This window comes from Hakea prostrata, chromosome 4 (assembly GCF_041222555.1).
Source record: "Hakea prostrata isolate BN-2017 chromosome 4, UWA_Hpros_2, whole genome shotgun sequence".
NCBI lineage: Eukaryota > Viridiplantae > Streptophyta > Magnoliopsida > Proteales > Proteaceae > Hakea > Hakea prostrata.
In genome coordinates, this window is record NC_142603.1 from 53,387,645 (window position 1) to 53,411,716 (window position 24,072).

The following is a 24,072-nucleotide window of genomic DNA, read 5'->3' on the forward strand; positions in this document are numbered from 1 at the left end:
GTTTATTTTTTAGTGGACTAATCTTTTCATGCATCCCCCATTTTTATTTTTTTAATATGAAACTAATTCATTCAACCCTAGAAAAACACGTGGAGACACAAATAAAATCGTCTAATCACATAGTGGTAATTGACCAGCTTATTTCATCCGAGATTTACAAGGCAACCTTTGCTAGATTGTCCGCTATAACCTTAGCCTCTCTAGGGACAAAAGATAAAATACATGAAGTGAAATTGGCCGTGAAGAAACGAATAGTTCTAGGGATAAAAGAGAAAATACATGACGTGAAATTGGCCGAGAAGAAACGAATAGTTCTAGGGATGAAAGAGAAAATACATGAAAGTGAAATTGACGTAGGAAAAACGAATAGCTGAGACCACCACTGGGGAACTCAAAGGAGCCGGCTTCGTTGCTGCTTTCAAAACCGAAACCAGCTCCAAGTTATCAGCCTCAACCACCACCCAGTTCAGTCTCATCTCTGATTTCATCCCCTCTCTCACGGCCAACACTTCCCCCATCAAAGATTTCAGCAAAGTTTTTAGACATAGATTTTTACAGAATAAAAAGAAACCTAATAAATAAATAAATGAAAATGGGTTAAGAGAACCTAAATGCTAACTTCACCTGGATAATAATAATAATAAAACAAAATTTGGCAATACCAAAATAAATAAATGAAAATGTTTATCCTTGTTGTTGGTTAATTTTTTCTTCATCATCAACAAAGTTTTTGTGACATTGAGATTCGAGTGAGAAATTCCATATTTGATCAAATGAACAGATTCTCATCATTGAAAACATTATCTTATCACCATGAATGAAGAAGAATTATTGTTTGTATCAGTTTTTCAATGACACTGAATCTTCTAGTAAAATGAGAAGAAGCGTTTTCGATTCACTATGGTTTAATGATTTTGTAACTATTTTACTCTAGTTGTTGTTTGTTTGTTTTGTTTAGAATTTGACATTTCAGAGAGATGATTTGCCATATATCTATCATTAATTTGAAGACCTTTCTTTTTATTCTTTACACTTTCTGTTCAATTAAATACACAAATAAATGAATACAATGATCTATGGAGACATCCAATGACACTGTCATCCCTGAGAACACCAAGCTTAATGGAAGACTTGAGGGGATGCATAGAACTCACTTTCATTAAAGACTGGTCTCAAATCTTCTTGCCGCATGAAATCTAGGGGAAATGAAACTAGGTATCCCCTCAATGACTCTAATCTCTGCATTGGATCAGTGGTTTTGATATCTCCATTCTGATAGGATTCTAGCTTCTCAGGAGCTATACCTTGATCAATTGTAGTATACCCTAATTTTTCCCTCCAGTATGACATGCTTTGCCTAATAGCACCTCTGCACATAACAAGTATTGCATCAACATAAGTACAGAAATCAATCCACTCAAAAACATAAAAAAGAGACAACGTAGTAACAATTGGCGCACCTGGAATGAATAAGATCATTTGGAATGCATGCAAAAACATCCTGGTAGATCATTGTGTTTGTCTGCAAAAAAAAAAAGGAAGAAAAAACAATCTTGCTTGTTATTGGTATTCAGGTAAGAAATTTACTCAAAGAAATAGTAAAGAAACATGACACATTGAAATCAAGTACTAAAATGTTCTTTGCAGAAAATATGCTCCAAGGATCTAAATCTGTAGTCATGCAGGGACTAAATAATAAGTGCATCATAAGAAAGCCAGAAAGTACAAGAACAACAGGAGAAAACTCTGGGTTGTATCGGTTATAACTTCACTCAAGAGCTTGCAGGGACTAATTTATAAGTGAAAGCAACATATGAAAGCCAGAGAGAACAAGGACAAAAGGAAAAAAGTCTGGCTTGGCTGTTGGGAAAAACTTCAATCAGAAGTTATCCTATGGAGATGTGCAATGACATTCTTGTCCCTCATATTTAGATCATGGTATTTGTCTGCCGGTTGGGGGGGGGGGGGGGAAGAAAGAAAAATCTCACTTGTTATTTGCATTCAGGTATAAATTTACTAAAAGAAATAGTAAAGAACATGACACATTAAAATCAACTACTAACTGTTCTTTGTAAAAATTATGCTTTCAAGGATCTAAATCTGCAGTCATGCAGGGACTAACATTATAAGCAAATGCAACATAAGAAAGCCACAAAGAACAAGCACAAGAGGGAAAAACACTGGCTTAGGTGGTGGACTAAATTTAGTCTCTTCACCCAGGAGTATGCAGGGACTAAATTATGAGTGAATGCAACATAAGAAAGCCGGAAAGAACAAGCACAAGAGAGAGAAATTCTGGATTCTCTGTTGGTTAAAAGTTAAAACTTTCACTCAGGAGTTATTCTAAAAACTTAATAATTTGTCCCACTTTGATGGCCATGATGGGGTAGGTACGTGAAGACAACAAAAGTATGCTTTAAAGCAAAGACCCTCTTTGTGCATTATGGAATTGAGTACCAAAATTTGTCACCCAAGGACCATCAACAAGGGCTAAAAGCTTCCACACAAATAGTCCCCACCAGGGGGGGGGGGGGTTCCTATGCAGCCTTACCCCCCATCAATTTTTTGCTGAGAGGCTGTTTGATGCTTTAACTTCAGGCTACAATTGTGGTCCACCATCCATTGCACCAAGTACCAAAATTATTCACCCGAGGACCATCAAAAACCAAAAAATCAGGTTGCTACAACTGCACTAGATATGGAACCTAGGCTGATCCCTAGAGAGTCAGAGACCAATGGTTAACTTTAAACCCCAGGCCCATTGATTACTTCAGCATGTAAAACGACACTCACCTACCCTTTGGGCTACGAGGGGTGGCAATTTTGGGCGCTGTTCAACCAAAGTGTAGTCGTAGTCTTGAATACACATAGAAGATTCAGATTGAGACCAAGTTTATGATATGCAAACTCTACAGGCAGGACTCTGCTAAAATATTTTCTTCTTTCTTTCTTTTTTTTCTCCCAAAAGTTCTTCATAATAAATTTATACTTGCAGGAAGTCTCATTTAGTCAACTTCCTCGTGAAAGTAAAAACACCTATTATCCTCGGTAAACACTTGTTCATCAAAACAACAGCAGGGTCTTACAAAAAAATAAAATCAAATTTAGGCCATCCTTCTGAGGAAGGAAAAATGCTTCTTTTTTTAAATAAACAGATATACTAGGAAGAAGGTAACAGCCACAAGCTTCAAACTCGAGACGTCCTGGTGAGCATGGGCTTTGGGAGCCCCACATCTCACCAACTATAGCAAATTAGGCAGTTAATGAAAATACAGTCACTCACTAGCTTAGCAACAAAATTTTAGAAGTTACAAATTGTTATAATTAGCAAAATCGAGGAAACATAATGACATCTTCCAGCACGAGGCAATTAGTTGTACAAAATCCAACAATTTTGACTCACCTTTGCAGTAGCCATCCAAATATCCTTGTAAATTGCATCAACCACAGGATCGGTTATTTGACTGACCTGAGATTCATTATTTAACATTTTGTTAGAACCAATCTATCATCCAAATTGTGTCATTTTATTATGCATCTCTACTCTACATTTAATGTGTTTCCGAGCACCATCAGGGCAATATGAGGAACTGACTAAATTGGAGGTCAATGGGAAACCAAGAATACTCTGCAAATGCTATCCAGTAGGACCTTGGTTGGAAAGAATAAAGAGAACTAACTATTTATTAGCCCATGATTAAATGCAACATTCTCAAACAACCGGTGGATATACTAAATTCTGCCCCTGCTGTCAACTTGTTGCCAAGGGTCAAGAGAATGGAACTGGGGAGGAATTGGTTTCCATTGATGCACATTCTGATTCTGAGCCAGCATCAGTTGAAAACACCATAAATTGAAATCAGAAAGAAGCAAAGATTTCTTAAACCTGTGACATTTTTAGAATTTTTATTCAATAATATTGGGCATCTTGCTACCTGAAATAAGTTCCATTTATTTCCTGCCATTTTAATAGAAAAGTAGGTAACAACTGGCAAAAAATAAAGTTCAAACATGAAACTAGGTGATTCAAAATAGGGCTTCAGATATCAGCTGGCCTGCAATGGGAATGGGTGCCACTGGTTCCAATTCCAATCAGTGGATTCATCTGATCTGACTCCAACTGCTCAAAACATGCTTCTCCCCATCTAATCCTTCTACCCAATAATGGGATTTTTCAAGCACCATTGGATGATGGGGATGAAACTATTTCAACGGGCAGCAAAGGAGAGAGCAGAGAATACTCTGCAGGTGATAGCAAGAAGTATGCATTCCATAGCTTAATGAGCTATACCCCCGAGTCACTGTTGACCACACTGCCAATTTTGAACCTCGACCAATGTAGCAGGTCAAGTTTGCAAGTGAAATTGACCTTTTTTTGGGGGGGTACATACGTGAAATTGACATTTGATCCATCAATAAATGAGGTTTTCTTTAGGGCTAAAAACTTAATAAAACACTATTAGTTCAAATTTACTCACCTCTCCTGCACGAAGACCAAGGTGTTCAGACCACAATGAGAGGCGAAGGCTACAAGAAAACTTTCCAGCTTTCCAAGGCTTCCCAGACATAGATGAGTCAACAAACTCTTTATCTTCAATCACTACGGCAATCTGAAACAGAAAGATTCATGTGGCAAAATAAAATATGGTTGGTCAGATAAATGACAGGGATAAGTATATTGAAGGTAGCAAAGAAAGAAGTGGCATAAAGGTCATTAAGTGAAACCATCAAGCAGCAATCTCTCTTTTTTATTTGATACTTTCTGTTACTTCAGAAACATTGTTTTAGCCAATGACAAATACAAGAATTACTATTGGCGTTCAACACTTGGCTACTTTAAAGGAGGAAGTCCTACTTTTGAATCTCTAGGACGGGTCTTGGTTGAAAAGGATGCATTGATCCCAAGTGTGATATGACACGGACTTATATTGCTTCCTTCCTTAACAAGTTAGGATGGAGGAGAAAAGAAGAAGCTACCAAGAATATAGAAAACTATAGGGGTAAATTCACCAGGAATGAAGGTTCCATGAAGAATACACAACTGACTCTGAGCCTACTTTCTATGCTATGATAGACATGTTAACTTTAAAAGTATGGTTAAGGACTGAATCCTACTCAAAGATGAGTACCTCACAGAGAATATAATATTGGACCAACAATAACCATTACATATGCACTTAAAAAGGCATATGCAAGATGAAAATATCTTAATTACTCATCTGCACAGTTGGAATGCACACACACATTCATTGACTTATTAACATAGAAAATACAGATGTATATAGCATATATTACAAAATAAACACCGGTAGACCAGGCCTGGGCCTTAAAACATGAAGCCAAAGCCCAAAGATGGGCCAGGTTAGGCTTCCATCCCCACCCTGCTAATAATCTCAATATTGGGAAGGGCCGTTTGGAGGAGAAAAGAAAGAAGAAAAATTTGAGGACAAAAAAAAACAGACATTTGAGCATAAAAAATTGGAGATGAAACACTACACAGTTAGAATTCCAGAAAGAATCCAGCATCATCTCTAGATTGGTGAAGAATGCAACAATTATTGCTCACTATCTCTGAGTCTCTTATGAATTTATCAATGTAATCATTAGACCTCCATTAGACAGAGTGATAAAAGTTAACAACAATATCATACCTCAGAGTCTCTTGATCCAAGCAGGCTTCTATCATTTATGTTAGCTGATCCAATCAAAGCTAGACGATCATCAATTATCATAATCTTACTGTGCACATACACCTGCAAGAACGATACAAATATACACACAGAAAGTCGTAATGCATTCCAATAAGGAAACCTTGTCACTAAATCATATTCGAAAAAATAGCTATATCTAATGCTAGGCGTAAGAACCTCACCTGACTGGTGGCAACGGGTCCTCCATCAAAAAGTCTGCCGTAAGTTCTTAAACCATAGAAATCTATGTAATCATGTGTTCTAGGACCAAGTTGATCATAAAGGTTATGCAATATTGAATTTTGACCCCTGCAAATGGTTCGATATTGCCAATGCATTAATGCTCTCACAGATGCTGCACCACCATCGTCCAGACCTCCCTGTTTAAATTTGGAGTTCATAAATGGAATTTTAGAATATGAGATATAACTTGGAACGTAGGCCAAGCCATTACCTAGCTTCAGCACTAGCCAAAAACCCAACTTGCCCACCCAGCATCCACTAAGGAAATAGTGTTCAACAATATTTGACAGTAACAGTACCTGGAAACCAGGTAAAAGCGGTATGACAATAATAACCCTGAAACACTTCTGTTCATTGTATGCTCGCATTATACGTATGTATATTGCTTCCAAGACTCTATTCCGTATTGTTTCATCCTTTGCAAGACCTGATATGAAAAATTGATTCTGGGAACACGCAGCCAATTAACATAATGTCCAATTAGGAAGTAATTGAGACTCCTACGTTGAAGAACATATTTTGTTATATGTAGGATTAATACCTCAATGTAGATGAAGTGTTCGGCTTTCTCAATAAGTGAGCAATATGCATTGTGAATACTCGATTCCGTCTGACTTGTGCCAGCAGACCATTGCCCAACACTTCGAATAATCTGTATACAGAGGCATAAAAGTGACAATCTAGCTTGAATTGAAAATGAAGAAAAATTTAGTCCTCGTGGGAGTATAGTTCATCATTGCATACAACAGCTGGCAAATAAGAAACCAAAAGGGAACCCAACAACATAAAAAATTATGAAAATGAAAAATTAATCACAGGTAATTAATGCATATTCAACAAGGATTTCAAGATATTTAACAAACCTGGCAATGACATCGGATTCGCGGGCCTACTTGTCCAGTTTCATCAGCAGAGGCAACCTGATCACCACGCTCTTGTGTTTCCCACCATTCTTTATCCATACTAAGCAAATCTGATTGTGCAACTACATCCACGGATGGTTTCATCTCAAGATCCATGAAATCAAGGTCATCAACAAAGCCTTTCATCTGCATGTCTGGAACTGAGGATTCAACTTTAGACTTCTGTAGAGAGAATGAAAGACTCTGACTGAACTTGCTTGGCTTATCAAGAAGCGCTTGTGTCATGTCCAAGCCATTTAGTGTTGGGCTCTGATTGACAGCATCTGCCTCTTGAGGCAAAAGCAATGGGATCTTTTGTAATGATGATCGGGAAGAGAAGGAATCTTGCCTTCCTATACCTTTAGGTTTGTCCTCTACTTTCTTACTTTCAATCTCTATTTCCTTGCTTCTTCCCATGTAATGTGGAATAACCATGTGCTGCTGAGGCATAAGTAGTGGTATTGTTTGTTCATTCGGAGCTTTGTTTCTCTGAAATGAGACATAAATTATTATAGTTCCAACAGCAATTAAATCTATTGGTATGTGAACTGCAACATAAGCAGCAAATTGTAAACCTTAGCAAAGTTCCAGCGCTGAACAAAATGCCTTGCCACATCCCGGCAAGGTGGTCCCCAAAGAGCACAGTGGACATCATGCCATGGCATACGAGGATATTTGCAACGATCTAGCTCGTCTTTCATTGTGTCTTCCCAAGAATTTGGCTCAGATTCCCTACAACACCAGCATTTGCATTAAATAAAAAGATATTGAGTAGACTACTAATTTTACTCCCACACATTATTTTCATATCCTAAATGATGATGCAGTTACAGCTTAATTTTAAGACCTAAAGTAAATAATAAATACAACCAGGCTGATTTCTTTCTCCCTCTCCAGACCATTGCCTGCTGGATTTTTGAGTCAGTTCTTTATGAGAAGATAGAAGTTTACCTTGGGTTGTAATAGTCCTTTCCAGGCCATGTCTGAGGAGGGTAATCACCCACTTTGTGTTCAATTGTGTCATAACGCCCAAAACACAGATCTAATCCCCCAATAAAGGCAATCCGGTTGTCAACAATAACAAGTTTTTCATGGTGGGACCTACGCGTAACCGGAAATGTTCATCAGCATCAAGAATCCAAATTATTATACTAATTCAAAGAACAATGGAGCTCCTGCAATATTGATGAAATTTTTAACTGGTTTCACATTTGAACTGCATACCATAGATAAACACCAGTGGAGAAATGGTCTGGATAACGGAGTACCCTCACATTCTCATGAATGTTAAGAAGCCTTCGCTTACTATACATGCTGTTGATTTTCAAAGCAATAGAAACTTCTTTGTAGAGAAGAATGTAGATCTGCAAACATCATCAATAGATCAGACTCAAATAAAGCCTAAGTTAATCCAGCACATAAATTCTTAAACAGTTGCCACCCCATTTAGTTGGGACTAGGCTTCTTCTTCTTCTTGTGGTTGTTTCTTTATGTAGTTAGACATTGTTGAGGAATATATAAAAAGGGGAAGATTTCTGCATAAAGGCATGTAACATATTGTAGCATAAGAAAAGGTTCTAGAAGCAGTTGAGGCAGAGACATATGAAGAACTCAGATTAGGAATTTTTATGACATGACAAGAGCCTGTGACTGTATAGCCCACAGCCACCATGAAAACTAGATTTTTCTGTGATGACAGCCAGCAGTTACCGGTTCATGTCTCAGATAATGGTTTGGATAAGATTCTAAATCTTAGTTGTCAAGTCTTTAAGTTAAATTAAAGCTTTCCCATTGGTTGGCCAATGAAAATTCTTTGTTCCGAATTGTAACTAGCAAGATGATTTAAGCTCTATCATACTACAGTCATAAGTTTGTGGAGAATCTGTACGTATATGTATTGGAGATAGACCCTCCACATAATTTGAAGAATAAAGCTTTGCAGTTTCCAAAATTGAGTTCTATAACTCAAGTCTGTGGATTCAATGGTGTATACCTGGTGGATTCCAGGAGAACTAGGTATATTTTAAGTGAAGACTAGGTGGATTCCTCACTAGAAGAGTAGACTCTCTTCGCAAGGTCTGCTTGACTAGCCTGGGGTTCATTGCATTCCTAACCCATTTTATGCTTCAGTGTGTTCATCTATCTATCTATCTATCACAGTTAACAGGTAAAATCTGAACATACACATACCCCTTGTGAGTTATGGCTATACTGTTTCTGTTCAAACCATTCAGATTTGTTTTGTTTACGTGTTTCTGCAACATATGTTACTGATTCTCATTTCAGTCTATTTCACAAATCCGTGAAATATATCTTTCAAGTTCGTTTCTGAATTTCTGAGTGCCCTGATGATTTTGTTTGTTCTGTAGGTCTGTTCGAGATCTCACGATTCAGCCATCAGGTTTGATAAACTTTTGCAGGTCTAATTTACTTGGTAAATTAGCCCACTTAAAACATTTCACACCTATTTGATCTGAATCACCAAAAGTAGACTTTCACTGTTACGTCATATGGTACGTAACCCACCTTGTGTTCCTGTTTGAGCTATATTCCAGCTGAACTGTTAACGGGGAACAGAGAGTTAAGAAGACAAAGGGGAAAGATAAAAGAAAGCTCCAAAGAAACAGAGTAGCAGGCGCTAGAGAGGATAAATCACATAAAGCAGAAGTGTTTACGCTCTTTTGCCTGGGCCCCAGGGAGGGATGCAGGGAGTACACATGTACAAAGCCCTCAGGCTATTCAAACCACAATTCAGTTAATTCCATTCCCAATACATTGATTACAAGGCATGTTAATATGAATAATAAATAATTTAGAAAAAGAAAAGACTTCAATAAGAAAATATATACTAGAGCTTGTAACAAGTTAAAAATTACTAAATTGATTTGTGTTCCTCCATATCCTATCCAAATTAAAATTCTATCTACATACTTGTCCCAATAAAACCCCAAGTTTCCAATAGACTAAATCCATATTTAGAGCTGGTACTCAACCGTGGTTCCACAACAGACTTAAGTTGGTGCAAGACTCCACTGCGTCAATTTCCTTGGTTTAATTCATAGTCTTCATGACATGCTTATGAACTACGGAAGCCTAAAAGGTGATAACTTCTATGCTGCTGAACAATTTGGTAACTTAGAAATTATTACTAAAACTATCATAGTCAACATGTAAGACTGCATGTCACATCACATTCACATACTTTAGTTGCATAGTCATCAAAGAAAATAATGAAACATAAAAATGGAGGGAAATATGAGCACCTGAACTCCTTGCTTTGCTTTAGCTTCCAGTAGAGCTTCAAGCCTAGAGGAGCCATTCGCATCAAAAGGACGCCTTAGATACAGTTCTGGGCACAACCACCAGCCAGTAATAAATATCTGCACAGAACTTGAAACTGGTTCAGCATTTCTTAGAACTGAATTGCAATAAAATCAATCTCAGCTAAAACGGAAAAAAAAATTCATGTGCTAGCACTGTAGGCAGACCTCTGATTTTGCTGCTTCAATTGCTGAAGCAATTGCATCAAATGCGGCTTGTCCATCTATGAACCATTGTGCCTCGCTTCCATCTTCAGTTAAACCCCTTGGGGGAGCAAAAGAACCAAAGCGGTGAGGATAGCACCAGCCCTCAGGAGGCTTTAAGACAGCATCATTAATTCCAGCAACCCAATCTCGAACTTTAGCATTGCTTCTAACTCTTAATTTTACAGTGCGGTTTCCACAAGACACCTTTTGAAATGTCCAAATGTTAATTAGACAGTACAGAATAGTAGTGCATATAAATGACTACATCCATATAACAATCAAATCACGTTTGATGAAGCCAAATTAGTATCTGAAGAGACAAATATGTCGGAACCGTCTCATGGTTGCAACCATCTCTCTTTTGTCCAACTTTTTTCCACTTCTTGACTATAGAATTCTATATTATGCAGGACTATTAGGTGAAAGCAAATAAATAACTTTTGTTAACACACCCCAGTAGCTACAAGAGAAAAATGTTGAGACACTAACATAGAGAATAAAGAATGATTTAACAGTATGGTGTTATTTACTTTTCTTCTCACTAGTGTTACAACTAAACTAATCATCATCCTAGCTAATGGTGCCAACTAAAAGGAAATTTTTACCAGTCAGTTCTTTTGATTATACTTGTAGTCAACTCTAATATCCGTGTGATTTGTCACCACTTCTTTAAAGTCGTGTCAGTCCTCCGGCTAACTCAATTAGCTTCTCAAATCCGAACACCATTGCTCCTCATAAATGCAATCAGACAATAGTACCTCAAATGACTTCTTTTCAACTTATCATGTGTCAGAGCTACACATATTTTATGTTTCTAGTTTGACCCAAGGATAAAGTTTTCAGTTCTAGCATTTGGTCAAATGTGGTCGAAACCAGGTTTTTTATTTTTTTTATTAATATAAAACTCACCATGTGATACGCTGGTCAAAACTGTCAAAACTTGTTGGAGCTAGTCAAACCACATTACAATGGGGTTTGTTGAAATTGGTCGAAACTTGGTATTCATTGGTTTTGACTTTTGAAATTTATGAAATACTGTTGAAACTAGTCAAACCTTGTCGAAACCAACCATTAACCAAAACAAGGGATTTTCTTTAGTACCGAGATTTCTCATCTCAGTTTCCAACTGATTTCAACAGAAATTCATTCCAATGGTTTGACCAATCATCCATCTCAACCTTCTTTTCTCAGTTATGCATCTTGGTCCAAAACCAGCTTCAAGTATAGGATTCTTTCTTACACCAGCACCATCAAGAGTAGTGTATGTGCAGGGGCTCCCCTTACAGTCTACACCCAGCACTGAAATCATAGGAATAGGTTTAGGTTGTTTATTATTATTGAGCTTTTTTACTTTAAGTCATGCTTGGATCTGTAACTCTATTAGGATTTGGTTGTGAATCCTAGTTTGAGTCTTAGTTTCCACCTTGAGTCCCTTCCAACTTGAGTGCTATGACAACCATTGTGGCTATGGTAGGACTTCTTAAGTTGAGCCCACAATTGATTGAATAAGATTTTTTTTTTTTTTTGGGAGCATTGCTTTGATTACCATTGGACATATACTCTCCTTCCAAACCCTCCACCAAATTTCCTCAAGCAGGCCCAAGGGTATCATATTTGGACTCTTGAAGTTATCTCCTGTTGCTGGATATACTCTTCATAAAAGATCAAAATCTTCTTCAGCTCATCAACCTGCTGTTCAAGAAATTCCTAAAAAAACAGTCATTGAATCCCCAACACCCATACGTCTTCTGATCCTCTCAAAGGCTCAGAAACCAACCCTAAGTTTTTCCCTTTTTGTCTCCAAGTTCCCCACAAACAAATCAAGTCCAGACCTATGCAGCCAGCCCCAAGATCCCAAATTTGAATAAAATACTTCCGTGCCCCCATCGGACAATTTGATCCTTTATTTACGCATATTGTTGGGTTCTAGGGACCTTGAGCTTCTTATTTTGTGTTATGTTGATCTCATGCACCTAATTTATAAGCCCATAAAGTGGGGATAAAGTTGGTAGCAAGGTTTGAAATTTCAATTAATCTCGTCATCTCGTCCTCTAGTGAGACGACTGAAAATTTGCCGAGAATTTACTTTCTTATTTCAACTCAATGTTTGAGTGGGTTTTTTGGGCTGGTTTTCAGTGTCCAGTCTAATGTGAGGATAATAAACACAATGAAAGTATCATTTTTACCTAAAACCTAACCCAAAGTGGTGTTTTTTATTAGCACATGCCCAGCTTTATGCAGGAGAAACTCGAAATCTGGAACATGCATTTTCACAAATATAAATAAGGATATTATGGATGACAACAATAAGATTTTCATTAAATTCAATAACAAACACAACAAGTAGAATTCAATATATATGAGTCTAGCTGGATCCATCCCCTGGTCATGAAGTACTCTGAATATTGGACATAAGCAAGACATCACATGGTACAAATAAAGTTATCCATATAGCCCGTCACTTCCCTTCTACAGGTATTATCATCAACATTAAATAGATATCCTACCCAAGGAAATGTGTCATACAGCCATGGATTGTGACCTGATCGCAGAACTAACATAACTGTTTGTGTTGGACCTCATGGATATCCAAAGATGGATTCTGCAATTGAGATGCACTTGATCCATTTCCATACCCATATGCAGGCTACTAAATCAGAAAATGAACCACCACATGCTCCACCAATTCCATATCCATAGCCATAAGCCTTGTATAGTACAACCCCTTGGAATTATCAAAATTTCACTAAAATTTTCGAGATTTTTGCAAAATTTACAAAATGTCACTGGAAAATTCACCAAAATTAAAGAAATTTCGGCGACATTTCACCGAGATATTGTAATGTTTTCATTTCATAGGCCATTTTGTTTCGGAACTTCACCAAGATAGCGAAATTTTGCCATAATTTCATACCATGGTTATTAGAAGGGATCAGTAGCCAAGGCTCTCATTGACATAATTTATATTTATGTTTATGACATATTTATAAATAATCAACTATAATAACAGGTTATGAGTGATTTCCATTTGGTAACTACTAGACATAAAATAGGTTTGGTATAATTGTGTGAATAATATATTATGTATCATCAGTTTTGTTTTGGGTTGGTTCTAGTTTATATATATGATTCGCTTCTATTGGTTTAGGCTAGTTTAATATCCCTAAAATATTATTAAAGTGGAAATGGGTGCAATGTGGAAGTTGAAGAGAGAGAAAAACAAGGTTTTGTCCTAATTTTTAGTAATTTTACCCTTCTATAAACAAAAATTAACAGTTTATGGTGTTAAATCATAAACAACCTTTGATTTATTTATGAACTTTTGTTTAAAGCAATTTATTTCAATGAGAAAAGGGATCATAAATCATACCAAATACATTTATTTATATTTACAGGTCAACAATCATAAAGTTGAAGGGTACCAAAGGGAGCCTAAGTGATTGGGATGAAGTTAGCAAATGAGATTAGTTGCTGTGTAAGGTACACTAGAATAACACAAAGTTCTAATTTAGGTTTACTTACTTTACTGAGTGTATTAGAGTGGCTAGGAATTTACCCAAAAAAAAAAAAGTGGCTAGGACTCTTTTATAAATCAAAATTAGGAATTTGGAAGCTCTCTTATTTGATGCTTTTGACCAGTGCATATGGTACTGGTACCCCAGACCTGATTTATTTTCTGTCTCATCGCTCTTCCCTCCCTTTATATTGATCTGTTTTCATCGCCTAACTACACAACTGCTTCCTTTATCTGAGATCTAATCACAGATTTGATTACTGGGCATGCCTGTATTGAAGATCCATCATCTGGATTTCAGATTGCATCACTTCACTTTTTGTTCCTCATCTCTTTCCAGCCTCTTTCTTGTTCCATACGCTGCCTCTTTAGGGCACACCAACAAGCTAATGCAGTTAAAGCTTTATGAGATGGAAGCACTAGAATTGAATCTCGCAGATTGATGCATTTATCATTCATTGGGAAGAAAACACCTAGGCAACTTGAGTACTTTGTTCCCACAGTAGACCAATTCAATCAGAATAACAATAACAATCAAGAACAGTCATAAGCATCTGAAATAAGAAGGGTAATACAAGTTTTACCAGCTTGTTTGGATTACATAGCAACATTTTTTGTTTTTTGGGTGAATTCCATAGCAGCATATTTGTTAAAAGAAACATAATAAAATGGCCCACAGTCTCAGCATTTCTGGGGAGAGGATCACAAATGGTAAACAAAGCATAACCCTGAAGTCATATGAAATGAAGATGCAACCGAGAGAAAAAAAGAGCTTTAACAGGATCGGAAAGGCCATACCTTAAATGCATAACGCAAAGGGTTATGTTCCTTTATCTCTTCTGCTAACAATACTTGGCCTTCTCCATTCCCATTTGGTGATGGTAATACATCAAAAACAATTATGTCCAACAGCTTTGTACCAAAGGGATCCTCCAGCAAGGCCAAGAACCCAGGTTTCAATACAGCCCAAACCTACATGCATTTATTCGGTACAATTAGAGCTATTGCAATAATCATAAGGTTAAGTTCAAGCTGTAACTCAAATGATCAATGGAACAAATAAGCATGTATAGAATGTGTCTGATGTATAAACACAACCTTGAGCTGACCCAAACCTAAACAGGTTTCTAGACCAAGATGCACCAGGTTCAGTTGAAGTCATGCGTCTAGTAGGATTCTAGAAATATATTATCTGGGAAATAATCTTTGTTTATTTGACTTATTTTAGAAATTAGATTCTTTAGGATATTTAGTTTCTAATTACTTTTAGTTTCCCAGTTTAAATTGGTCACTTACTTAGGGAGTTAGTCTTTAATTAGAAGTCCTGTAATTTTCTATATATACACACTCACACACACACATATATGATGTTTGTGACCCATCATAGGCAGAGACTGGAAAATTATGAATTCATGTTCATGAGAGCCTATGTGGCTCATGTGAGTGTGAGCACTCTCTTCCCTCTTCCTCTTCATATTCTTCTAATTCCCCTTCCATGAAAGCCCGCCATAAAAGACCATCCCAGACCTGCATTAGTGTCATTACAATTTTGTCACTGAGAAACTATTAACAGGTATCTTGCCCTAAGCCTGTTATGGTAAAAATGGGATAGGCTGATCATATGAAACTGCAACAACAGACTTTTAACAGAGAAGGAAAACAAGGTAGAACAAGAATAAGTGCAACTGGCCACAACCATTTAAAAAATCATAATTAACGCATTCAATGGAATAACAATATGACCAAGAAAAAATTGGCATCATTGAGAGACCCCATGAGCTTACAAGGTTCATCACAGAACAGTCTCATATATATATATATATATAGAAAATTCAACTGTCAGTATCTGATTTCCAATAAAATACATCCGTGAGGCCAGGGGCGGCCCACAATGGTTAGAGGTCGGAGAAGGGAAGTGGAAGTTTGTCTTAAAGAAAATTACAGCACAGCAGTATTAAAACATTGCCACTGCTCTCAGGAACAATATATTGTTTTTTTTTTTTTTTTTTTTTTTGGTGGGATGAAGGAAGTAATCATTAACCAAAGCCCCAAAAGGGAAGGAGAAAGAGAGAGAAAAGGGGGGATTACCTTTTGCCAGTTGTCATTGCAACAGCTAAACCAATAGCATCCACAACAGCCAATGTCATCGTCGTCCATTGTGAATTTTGGTAGATGTTTTACCATCACGTAATCTTCTTTCAGCTTGGGGCCATACTCGGGCAAAAAAGATAACTTCGAAACCTCCAAAAACTTGCATACCTACATGCAGAACTGCTTATAGTTTACTGGTAAAAAAATGAGAACTAACAAAAGAAAAGATGTATGAACATACATTCAAGGCAATTGCCAAATTAGAAATACCAAGCTCCCCATGTGTTACCACTTATAACACCAATAATTGTTATTTCCACTGTAAATGTTTTAATTTCTAATTTTGTTTATTTAACTTTTGTTTTTCTTCTTCAGCTCTTTGGTAATGAATCTAAGTAATCTCGTTATTACATTGTTTTAGAATGGAAGGAAGAACCCAATTTACTTTGTGGTAGATTAACAACAATGTCCATAAAGAAAAAGTGGGCATGACCAGCAGAATAGGACCTGTGTGAAGGTTAGTTGCCATTCCAAAAGGGTTCCACATGTTAATACTCCACCGATTTCATGTGGTAAATTTCAGCCCAAAAGATACATGATGATAGAAAATTTTGTTTGTTCAATTTCCAAATTAAGAAAATTAAACTGCTTATACTACAAGGTGGAAAAAGTCTATCTGATGGAAGAGTCATGGCCAAGTTCAAGTCCCATTTTTTCAGGTCCAATCAAAATGAGGAGAGGAAATTCTCCCTACCTATTGTGGTTGCTTGATGTAGAGCTAGCAAGAAGGATCTCCATATGATCTTTACTGACCTGGAAGAAGCCTATGACAGAATCCCCTAGGGATGTGATCCATCATGTTCTTGCATAGAAAGGTGTGTCAAACAAATATAGAAACATAAAAGAAGGTACGTATGATGCTGTGTGATGCCTAGATTGAATAGGATCAGCTAGGGTTAGTCTTTTAGGATTTCAATTCAAAAAGTTAAGAATTTTAGGATTTTGAGGTAGCTTATTGGGAATTTGGGATACACAATAACATAGGTAATAGTGGTTGGATGTGGATGAAACTTGGAGAGATCTTCAGCAATGAAATATTGGGATGCTCCCTAAGTATGAAATTAGGTAATTCACACTCTACAAGTATGAACTATAATTAGTTATTTTTGCATGTCAGAACTTTTTCTAAATAACTTCCAGAGTCACACAAAAACAGACAGACGGCAAGAACGCTTCCCCAACAGCTAGCTGGCTATTCAATATTTCATTCTAATCCACCACAACTAGACAAAGGGTTCAATGTGGTTGATGTGGGCATGTTGCTAGCTTGAGAGGAAAGCTACCAGCACCACCCATCAGAAAAAAGAATTTCTGAATTTTATATAGAGAGAATAAATAAACAAAGTTTTCATGCATTGACTAAATGGAACCTGAAATCAATGTCATCCAAAAATGTGAAAACTTAAATCTACTTTCCCATTAAACTTAACAGTCCACATACCAATATCAAGTAGGGATTAAATCAAGGGAACTTAGCTCCATATTTTAAGAAGAAAAACCATTCATACCTCTCGGGAGTTTGCAATGTCCATGTTCCCCAGAAAATGATTCAAATAACCTTGCATTGCTACCTTCGCACTGTCCGAAACAGACTGCTGCCTTCCAAGTGCAGGGCGAATTATTGGCAATGCAGCACTGGAGGGAACATCCCTACCAAAAGAAAATATACCGATCTCAATATATTTGACAGGTTTCACTAGGTATATAGTATCCAACTAAACAAGTAACAAATAATATGATTTTCTTTTTTTGGTAAATAAAAAATAATAAGTTGTCTCACCAATTTTTAACACTTTCATCATGATGTAATGGAACATTTTCATCATCAGCCTCATCATCATCTTGCACTACTCCTGTATGATCTCCTATCCCAAGGTTTTGAAGCCATTCTTTAACCTTTCATTTGAAGTTTGGATTAAAAGTAGATCAACAACTCTAATCGTCCACAAAAATGATTAAGCAGATTAAAAGCATTCTTACAAACAAATAAGCGTTAGTAACTTATGGAATTTGCTGAAAGCTGACTTGTGAAGGAAGTCAACCACCAGATGATTAACAAACCTGTTCTTGTTTCTCATGGAATTCCTCAATGAATGCACGTTTCTTCAGTGCAAAATGTAAATAAATCACTCGTGAGGCTTTCTTCACTAAGCGCCATTTGAACTGATATAGAGAAGTAAACAGTTAGTTCACACAGTATTGAAGAATCTTTTCCATTGTCAGACAATGGAAGCAAATAATAATAAAAAGAAGACGGAGAAGAACAGCGACATATACAACTCATCTATTTTAAGCAAGAAAAAAATTTTCCAAGTCAGGAAAGAGTAAAAAAATTCGCAGCAAGTCCGAGTAGTATTAGAACTTGAAGACACCAACCACCAGGAAGCAAGAAGATATCAACAAAATTTACAAACTAACCTAAAAACAGCTATTTAGCAGTCATCTTTAAATCGTGCACCTAATTCCTCAGTCTCATTTTATTGTTGGATTCAACTACAATCTTAAACCAAACTCCTAACGGTTCCTAAAAATAAAAAGCTGCTGCAGGTTGGCACTCTCCCCATAAAATGGTCACAACCTTCAGAAATACAGCTTAGATTAGCATAAGATGTAAATTTCAATCTGACCCAAAAATAGGTCAAAAACCAACTCCAAACTGACCACCTTTGGAGTTTATTGTTCAGACCATTGCACTGAGTACTAGAGAAGAACAATCTGTTGAAAGTTGAGAGGCTTCTCTATCATTATGTTCAGGAAGTGTCAATGAGAAAGGTTTTATGTCACAGAGCTACACTCTTTTACTGCATAGCCATGGGAGTATTGGCCATTTAAGTTTGAAAATTTACGGCTCAAGTCAGAGAAATTTAATGCTATTTTTCCAGAAAGGTGATGTATTTTCTAGCTAGGTGGGTTAAGCAGGATAGAGGTTCACAAAAGTATTCTTTATGGAAGATTAAAACATTTTCTTTTTTTGGATGAATAAATAATATATTACCCAAAGAACAAAAGAAAGAAAAAGAAGGGGGGGGAGGGAAGAAGTTCAAAGGGGGGAGTCTGATACAGGGCCAAACGGAAGCAAGTGCAGAGACTGAGAAGGGGCAGACAACGAAGATGTGAAGATGTGAGGGGGCTCTCAATATCTGAAGCACAGAGAACACACTGGGAGGGGACAGGGATATAACGGTGTAGGAGAAGGGATCAGGTGGAGGCAAGTGGAGAGTTCTCTCTAGGTGGTGAAGGCTTGTCTAGGGATGTGGCCTTTGAACCAAACTAGGTTATAGTCCAAGTGACCAGGGGAAAGGGGGACTGGATGTGCTTCTAGACGAAAGAGGTGGAGAAGCTCATCTCTGGAAGGCAGCAAAAGAAGTTCATCACGATCAAGGGGGGGAGAAGGGAGGCTGGGACCAAATAGGCTCAAGCCTAGGGGTGGAGGAGGGAGGGGCCAAAGAGCCAGAGGAGATAAAGAGGGAGAGAGGGTAGCCTTGACTGATCACAACATTTGAAGGAAAGAACCCCATTGGGGAGCCACTTACAAGGGCTGAGAAGGAGGAGTAGATGCAAGAGTAGATCCAATAAACGAAGGGAGGGGTAAGTGCATTTGGGAGAGGACATCTCAGATGAAATTCCAACGCAAGAAGTCAAAGGCCTGTAAATGTCGACCTTGAGGAGTGTGCAGGAGAAGAACGCTTCCAATCAAAGCCTCGAATAATCTCAAAGTATAGGATTATATTATCTGCAATGCTGACCCACAATATAGGCAGACTGGTTGAAACCAACAAGTATGGGGACCCACCTTTGGAGACGGTTAGCCAGGATTTTAGAAATGAATTTGTAAAAAAAATTGTAGAGAGAGATGGAGACTCCTGCGACTTTGGGAAGGAGGCACAACTTGAACATGATTTGGATAGGATTAAAGAAGAAGCTCTTAATGGCCTTAATGAGCTTGTCCTTGATGAGGTCCAACAAGCAAAGAAGAAACCCATGCCGAAGCCGTCAAGACCCAGGAGCGCCGTTACTTTTGTGGGGTCAAACTGTAGTTATGATTTCTTCATCAGAGGGGATGGAGCTCAATGAAGGCCATAGGTTAAGGGAAATAGATTTGTTGATTATAAAGGGGGGAGATAGGGGAGGGGGTTGAAGAGGAACTAGCAGGAGGTTGTCCTCTTTGATGCCAATGAAGGAAGACACAAAAGACTTGTCACTCTGGTGAAGAATGGAGATAGAGTTGAAATTGATATGCATCTTGAGGAGACGTGGAAGGCGGTATTTGAATCACTAAATTCGAGCCACTTGGCAGTTGGCACAAGATTTCTGGCGAAGGAAGCTTTCTTCCAAGGAGGCACTAGCGATTAGCTCAGTAGAGAGTCTTTTCTCCTCTAAGGCAAGGATAGGGTTGGAGATGTTAGATTGAAGTTGGGTATGGATGAGGGAGAGCTCCAAGCTACAAGCAGAGGTGTTGTTGGATATATTCCCAAAGGTGTAGACCTGCCAAAATTTAAGAGCATATTTGACAAAGAAGAGGTGATTGGAAAAGGCAATGAGATTGGGGGGGGGGGTTGCAACCGGTGGAGTTGAACCAAGAGGCATAGACCATGGAAAGGAACTAAGGGTGGTGGTCTATATGTCAAAGAATTTGAAAGGTTTCAGATTGAAGGAGATGGTAGGGTTGATGATAAGGTTGCAAGGTTTTTCTGAGATACCCAGAAGGGGGATGATTGCATGAGAGCCCGAAACAGAGAGAGCCAACTTTTATTGACTAAGAATTGTTCAAGTTTGCTCACCACCTATGTGGGACTCACCTAGCGTTTTTGCTAGGTGAGCAAGAAGCTGGACCATCTCAAGTCATCAACCTCGATGGTCTCAAGGCAATCATTGAAGGTGTCCACAACATGTTAATCAGGGTGATTGCCTCCTATTTCTAGTGGATCAAACGCATGACACAAAAATCGTCATTGATTCCTCAAGGGAGGGAGCTAAAGCTTAAGGAGTGGAGGAGAGGTTGGCCGATGAGGGAACTTGGTCATGGGCGTGGATGTGGGTGTACAGAATAGTGAGAAGAAAGATTAACAAGGGGAAGTGGTGATGACTTGAAGATGGAGAAGTCGGGATGAGGATTCTCAGATGGTAATGGAGAGAGGAGGGCTTCCAGAGGAACTAGATACGACCATATCCTTAAGTGGTCATAATTGGCTATAAGGGTACAAGATGCAGCCAATGGGAAGAAATAGGGTTCGCTCGGTCCTTGGAGGCACGAGTGTCAAGAAGAGCACAGAAGGGGATTTTGGAGGGTTTGATTAGATCACGGATTTCCTTCGAAAAAGTAAAATGTTGAATCTGAAAGAAGTGCAAATATGAGTAGGAGAAACACAAATTTGTGAAACCACTCAGATTCTTGAGTCCAAAAGGGGAGAACCAAAAAAAAAAAGCAATGCTAAGGAAAACTTTAAAGCTCATTTAAATCATACATCAAACAAATACACAAGAACAAAATCTCCAAAAAAAAATGGATTAAACTTGAGGATTGCTAGCTTGAGCTTTCCCAATCTCAAAAGCATATTATCCATATTTGCTATTAAAAGTAAAGTTATGTTGTGTCATTAAGATGACTAAAACTAATACTAGAGGGGGGAAAGGATTGCCTTTTAGGACAACCCAAAATCAGCCAAGGCATAAGCTAATGTTTAAAAAAGGTGATATAAAGGATGATATTTCCCAAAGAATTAAAATGGGTTGGATGAAGCAGAAAGGTGCATCCAGGATCTTGAGTGATTGACATATTCCTTTAAATCTTAAAGGAAAATTCTATAGGACCGTCATTCAACCAGCTATGATGCATGATGCAAAGTGTTGAATTGTTAAAAAGAATTATGTAGATAAACTCAATGTAGCAAAAATGAGAATGCAAAGATGGATGAGTGGCAAAACTAGGAAGGATACGACAATGAATGATCATATTAGAGTTGGTCTGGTAGTAGCTTCAATATGTGATAAGCTAAGAGAAAGTCGTTTGAGGTGGCACGGCCACGTTCAACAAAGACCTGTAAATGCCTCTATTCAAAGAAGTGATATAATTTAGATTGAAGGAACTAGAAAAGTCAGAGACAGACCTAAAATAATCTTAAGAGAAGTGGTGAGAAAGGATATGCATAGCTTAGGCCTTGTATCTAGCATGACTTCAAACATAGCTAAATTAGAATGCAAAAATCCATGCAGCCAACCCCATTTAGTTGGGACAAGGCTTGTTGTTGTTGTTGTTGTTGTTGTTGTTGTTGTTGTTGTTGTAGACTTCTTTTCACTCATGCAAAATTTCTTACATGTAGAGAAAGGGTGCATGAATAAAATGGAAATACAATATCAAGTACAGAGCATTGAAAAAAAAAAAAAAGTTAATTCAATACATGGCAAAACTAGGAAGGATAAGACAATGAATGATTATATTAGAGTTGATCTGGGAGTAGCTTCGATAAGTGATAAGCTAAGAGAAAGTTGTTTGAGGTGGCACGGCCACGTTCAACAAAGACCTATAAATGCCTTTGTTCAAAGAAGTGATATAATCTAGATTGAAGGAATTAGAAAAGTCAAGGACAGATCTAAGATAACATTAAGAGAAGTGGTTAGAAATGATATGCATAGCTTAGGCCTTGTATCTAGCATGACCTCAAATAGAGCTGATTAGAAGGCAAAAATCCATGCAGTCAACCCCATTTAATTGGGACAAGGCTTGTTGTTGTTGTTGTAGACTTCTTGTCAATCATGCAAAAATTTCTTACATGTAGAGAAATGGTGCACGAATAAAATGGAAATACAATATCAAGTACAGAGCATTGAAAAAAAGAAGAAAAAAAAAAGTTCATTCAATACATTATTATAGTTTCAGCCACGAAATAGGACCCTTAGATACGTAGTTCGAATCTGCAGAACAAAAATCACCATTGGCGGATGAATTCATCATATGGCCTGAACCTCGAATTGGAAACTCAGATACGTAACCAGAATCTAAAGAAAGATGCTCATTAACTGGCGAACTAAATACCATATCAAGTACAGAGTCGACAAAGATAGAAATAAATTAAATTCATCGTAACAGCACGAGCCTCAAGTAGACACTGAGATACGGACATGAATAACGAACTAAAACCATCAACCATCGGGATTCAGTATTTCCATTAGAAACAAACACTTCAAACCAATATTAAAATTTTGAAATAGAGAGAAAGCAAGTCTATGCCTGTTTATACTGAAATTCGATTGTGTAGGAAAGAAGCAAGGGGCTGATATCAGCTGCGTCAGGGCGGGAGACAGAGACAATGGTTGCCTTGGGCAATGATTCGAAAATCCAACTCTGCTCCGCTCCATGACGTGAAGAATGAGATCGCGTTATCATCGAAGGAGGCTCCGATTGCATTTGTGTGTATACAGCTCCAACTCCAGGAACGAATTGCTCCGATGCCGTCATTAGCACTTATATGTTTTCTTGATCCAAATTTTGAATATTCAACTTCTGTAATTCGGAGAGAATCACCAGGAAACTGGTTTGGCATATCCTTCTCCGGTAGGTTGGCGGTTTGACGTTCTTTATATGCAACGGTTCCGAGTTCGAAGAGATCTTCTAAGAGAGACAGAGAGAGGAGGAACAGGTTTTTCATTTCGTAGCGTATTATGATTAGCTTTTAAGAAACCATGCCAAAGTCGGAGATTCCATAAGCATTTTTTAGTATTCCCCACTAGTCCCCACTCCAGTTCTACGGTTCTACCGTTGACGGAGAACGGGTAACATTAAATTTTTTATTTATTTTTTTCTTTCGATATATATATTTTTTTAATCAAAAGAAAAGAAATTAGTATTAACTTGCAAGACACATGTAATTTCTGCCCATTATCGTTTTTGTTCAAAAATTTTTGTCAATCATTACGCAATTACTAATATTGGAAAGAGAATTAAAAAATAATTTTGTTAAAATTTTTAAAAATAATTAAAAGAAATTTTAAAAAATATAAAAAAAGGTTAAATATTGATATTTTACACAGAAGGTGATGACCAACTA

At 37.5% G+C, this 24,072-nt stretch overlaps 1 protein-coding gene across 1 annotated transcript; it reads right to left on the bottom strand.

Annotated features, from left to right (window-relative positions):
- Positions 1-601: 601 nt before the first annotated feature.
- On the bottom strand, positions 602-23,489 carry PLDP1 (phospholipase D P1). Its single transcript, XM_089153583.1, has 20 exons — positions 23,256-23,489; positions 18,089-18,190; positions 17,808-17,923; positions 17,536-17,677; positions 15,965-16,135; positions 14,675-14,848; positions 10,324-10,566; positions 10,099-10,215; positions 8,060-8,199; positions 7,787-7,936; positions 7,411-7,567; positions 6,797-7,324; positions 6,475-6,585; positions 6,233-6,379; positions 5,873-6,070; positions 5,652-5,753; positions 4,479-4,610; positions 3,404-3,469; positions 1,461-1,522; positions 602-1,369 (listed from the first exon to the last, which is right to left on the bottom strand). The coding sequence occupies exons 1-20, from the start codon at positions 23,481-23,483 to the stop codon at positions 1,120-1,122; spliced, it is 3,336 nt and encodes a 1,111-aa protein (XP_089009709.1). The 5' UTR covers positions 23,484-23,489; the 3' UTR covers positions 602-1,119.
- Between the last annotated feature and the right edge of the window lie 583 nt (positions 23,490-24,072).

Coding starts and splice junctions, on each gene's coding strand:
- PLDP1 (XM_089153583.1), bottom strand. CDS start 23,483: ATGACGGCATCGGAGCAATTCGTTCCTGGAGTTGGAGCTGTATACACA. Junction 17,678..17,807: donor GATGAAAGTGTTAAAAATTG/GTGAGACAACTT, acceptor TTCTTTTGGTAG/GGATGTTCCCTCCAGTGCTG. Junction 7,568..7,786: donor AAGGACTATTACAACCCAAG/GTAAACTTCTAT, acceptor CTGGTGTTGTAG/GGAATCTGAGCCAAATTCTT.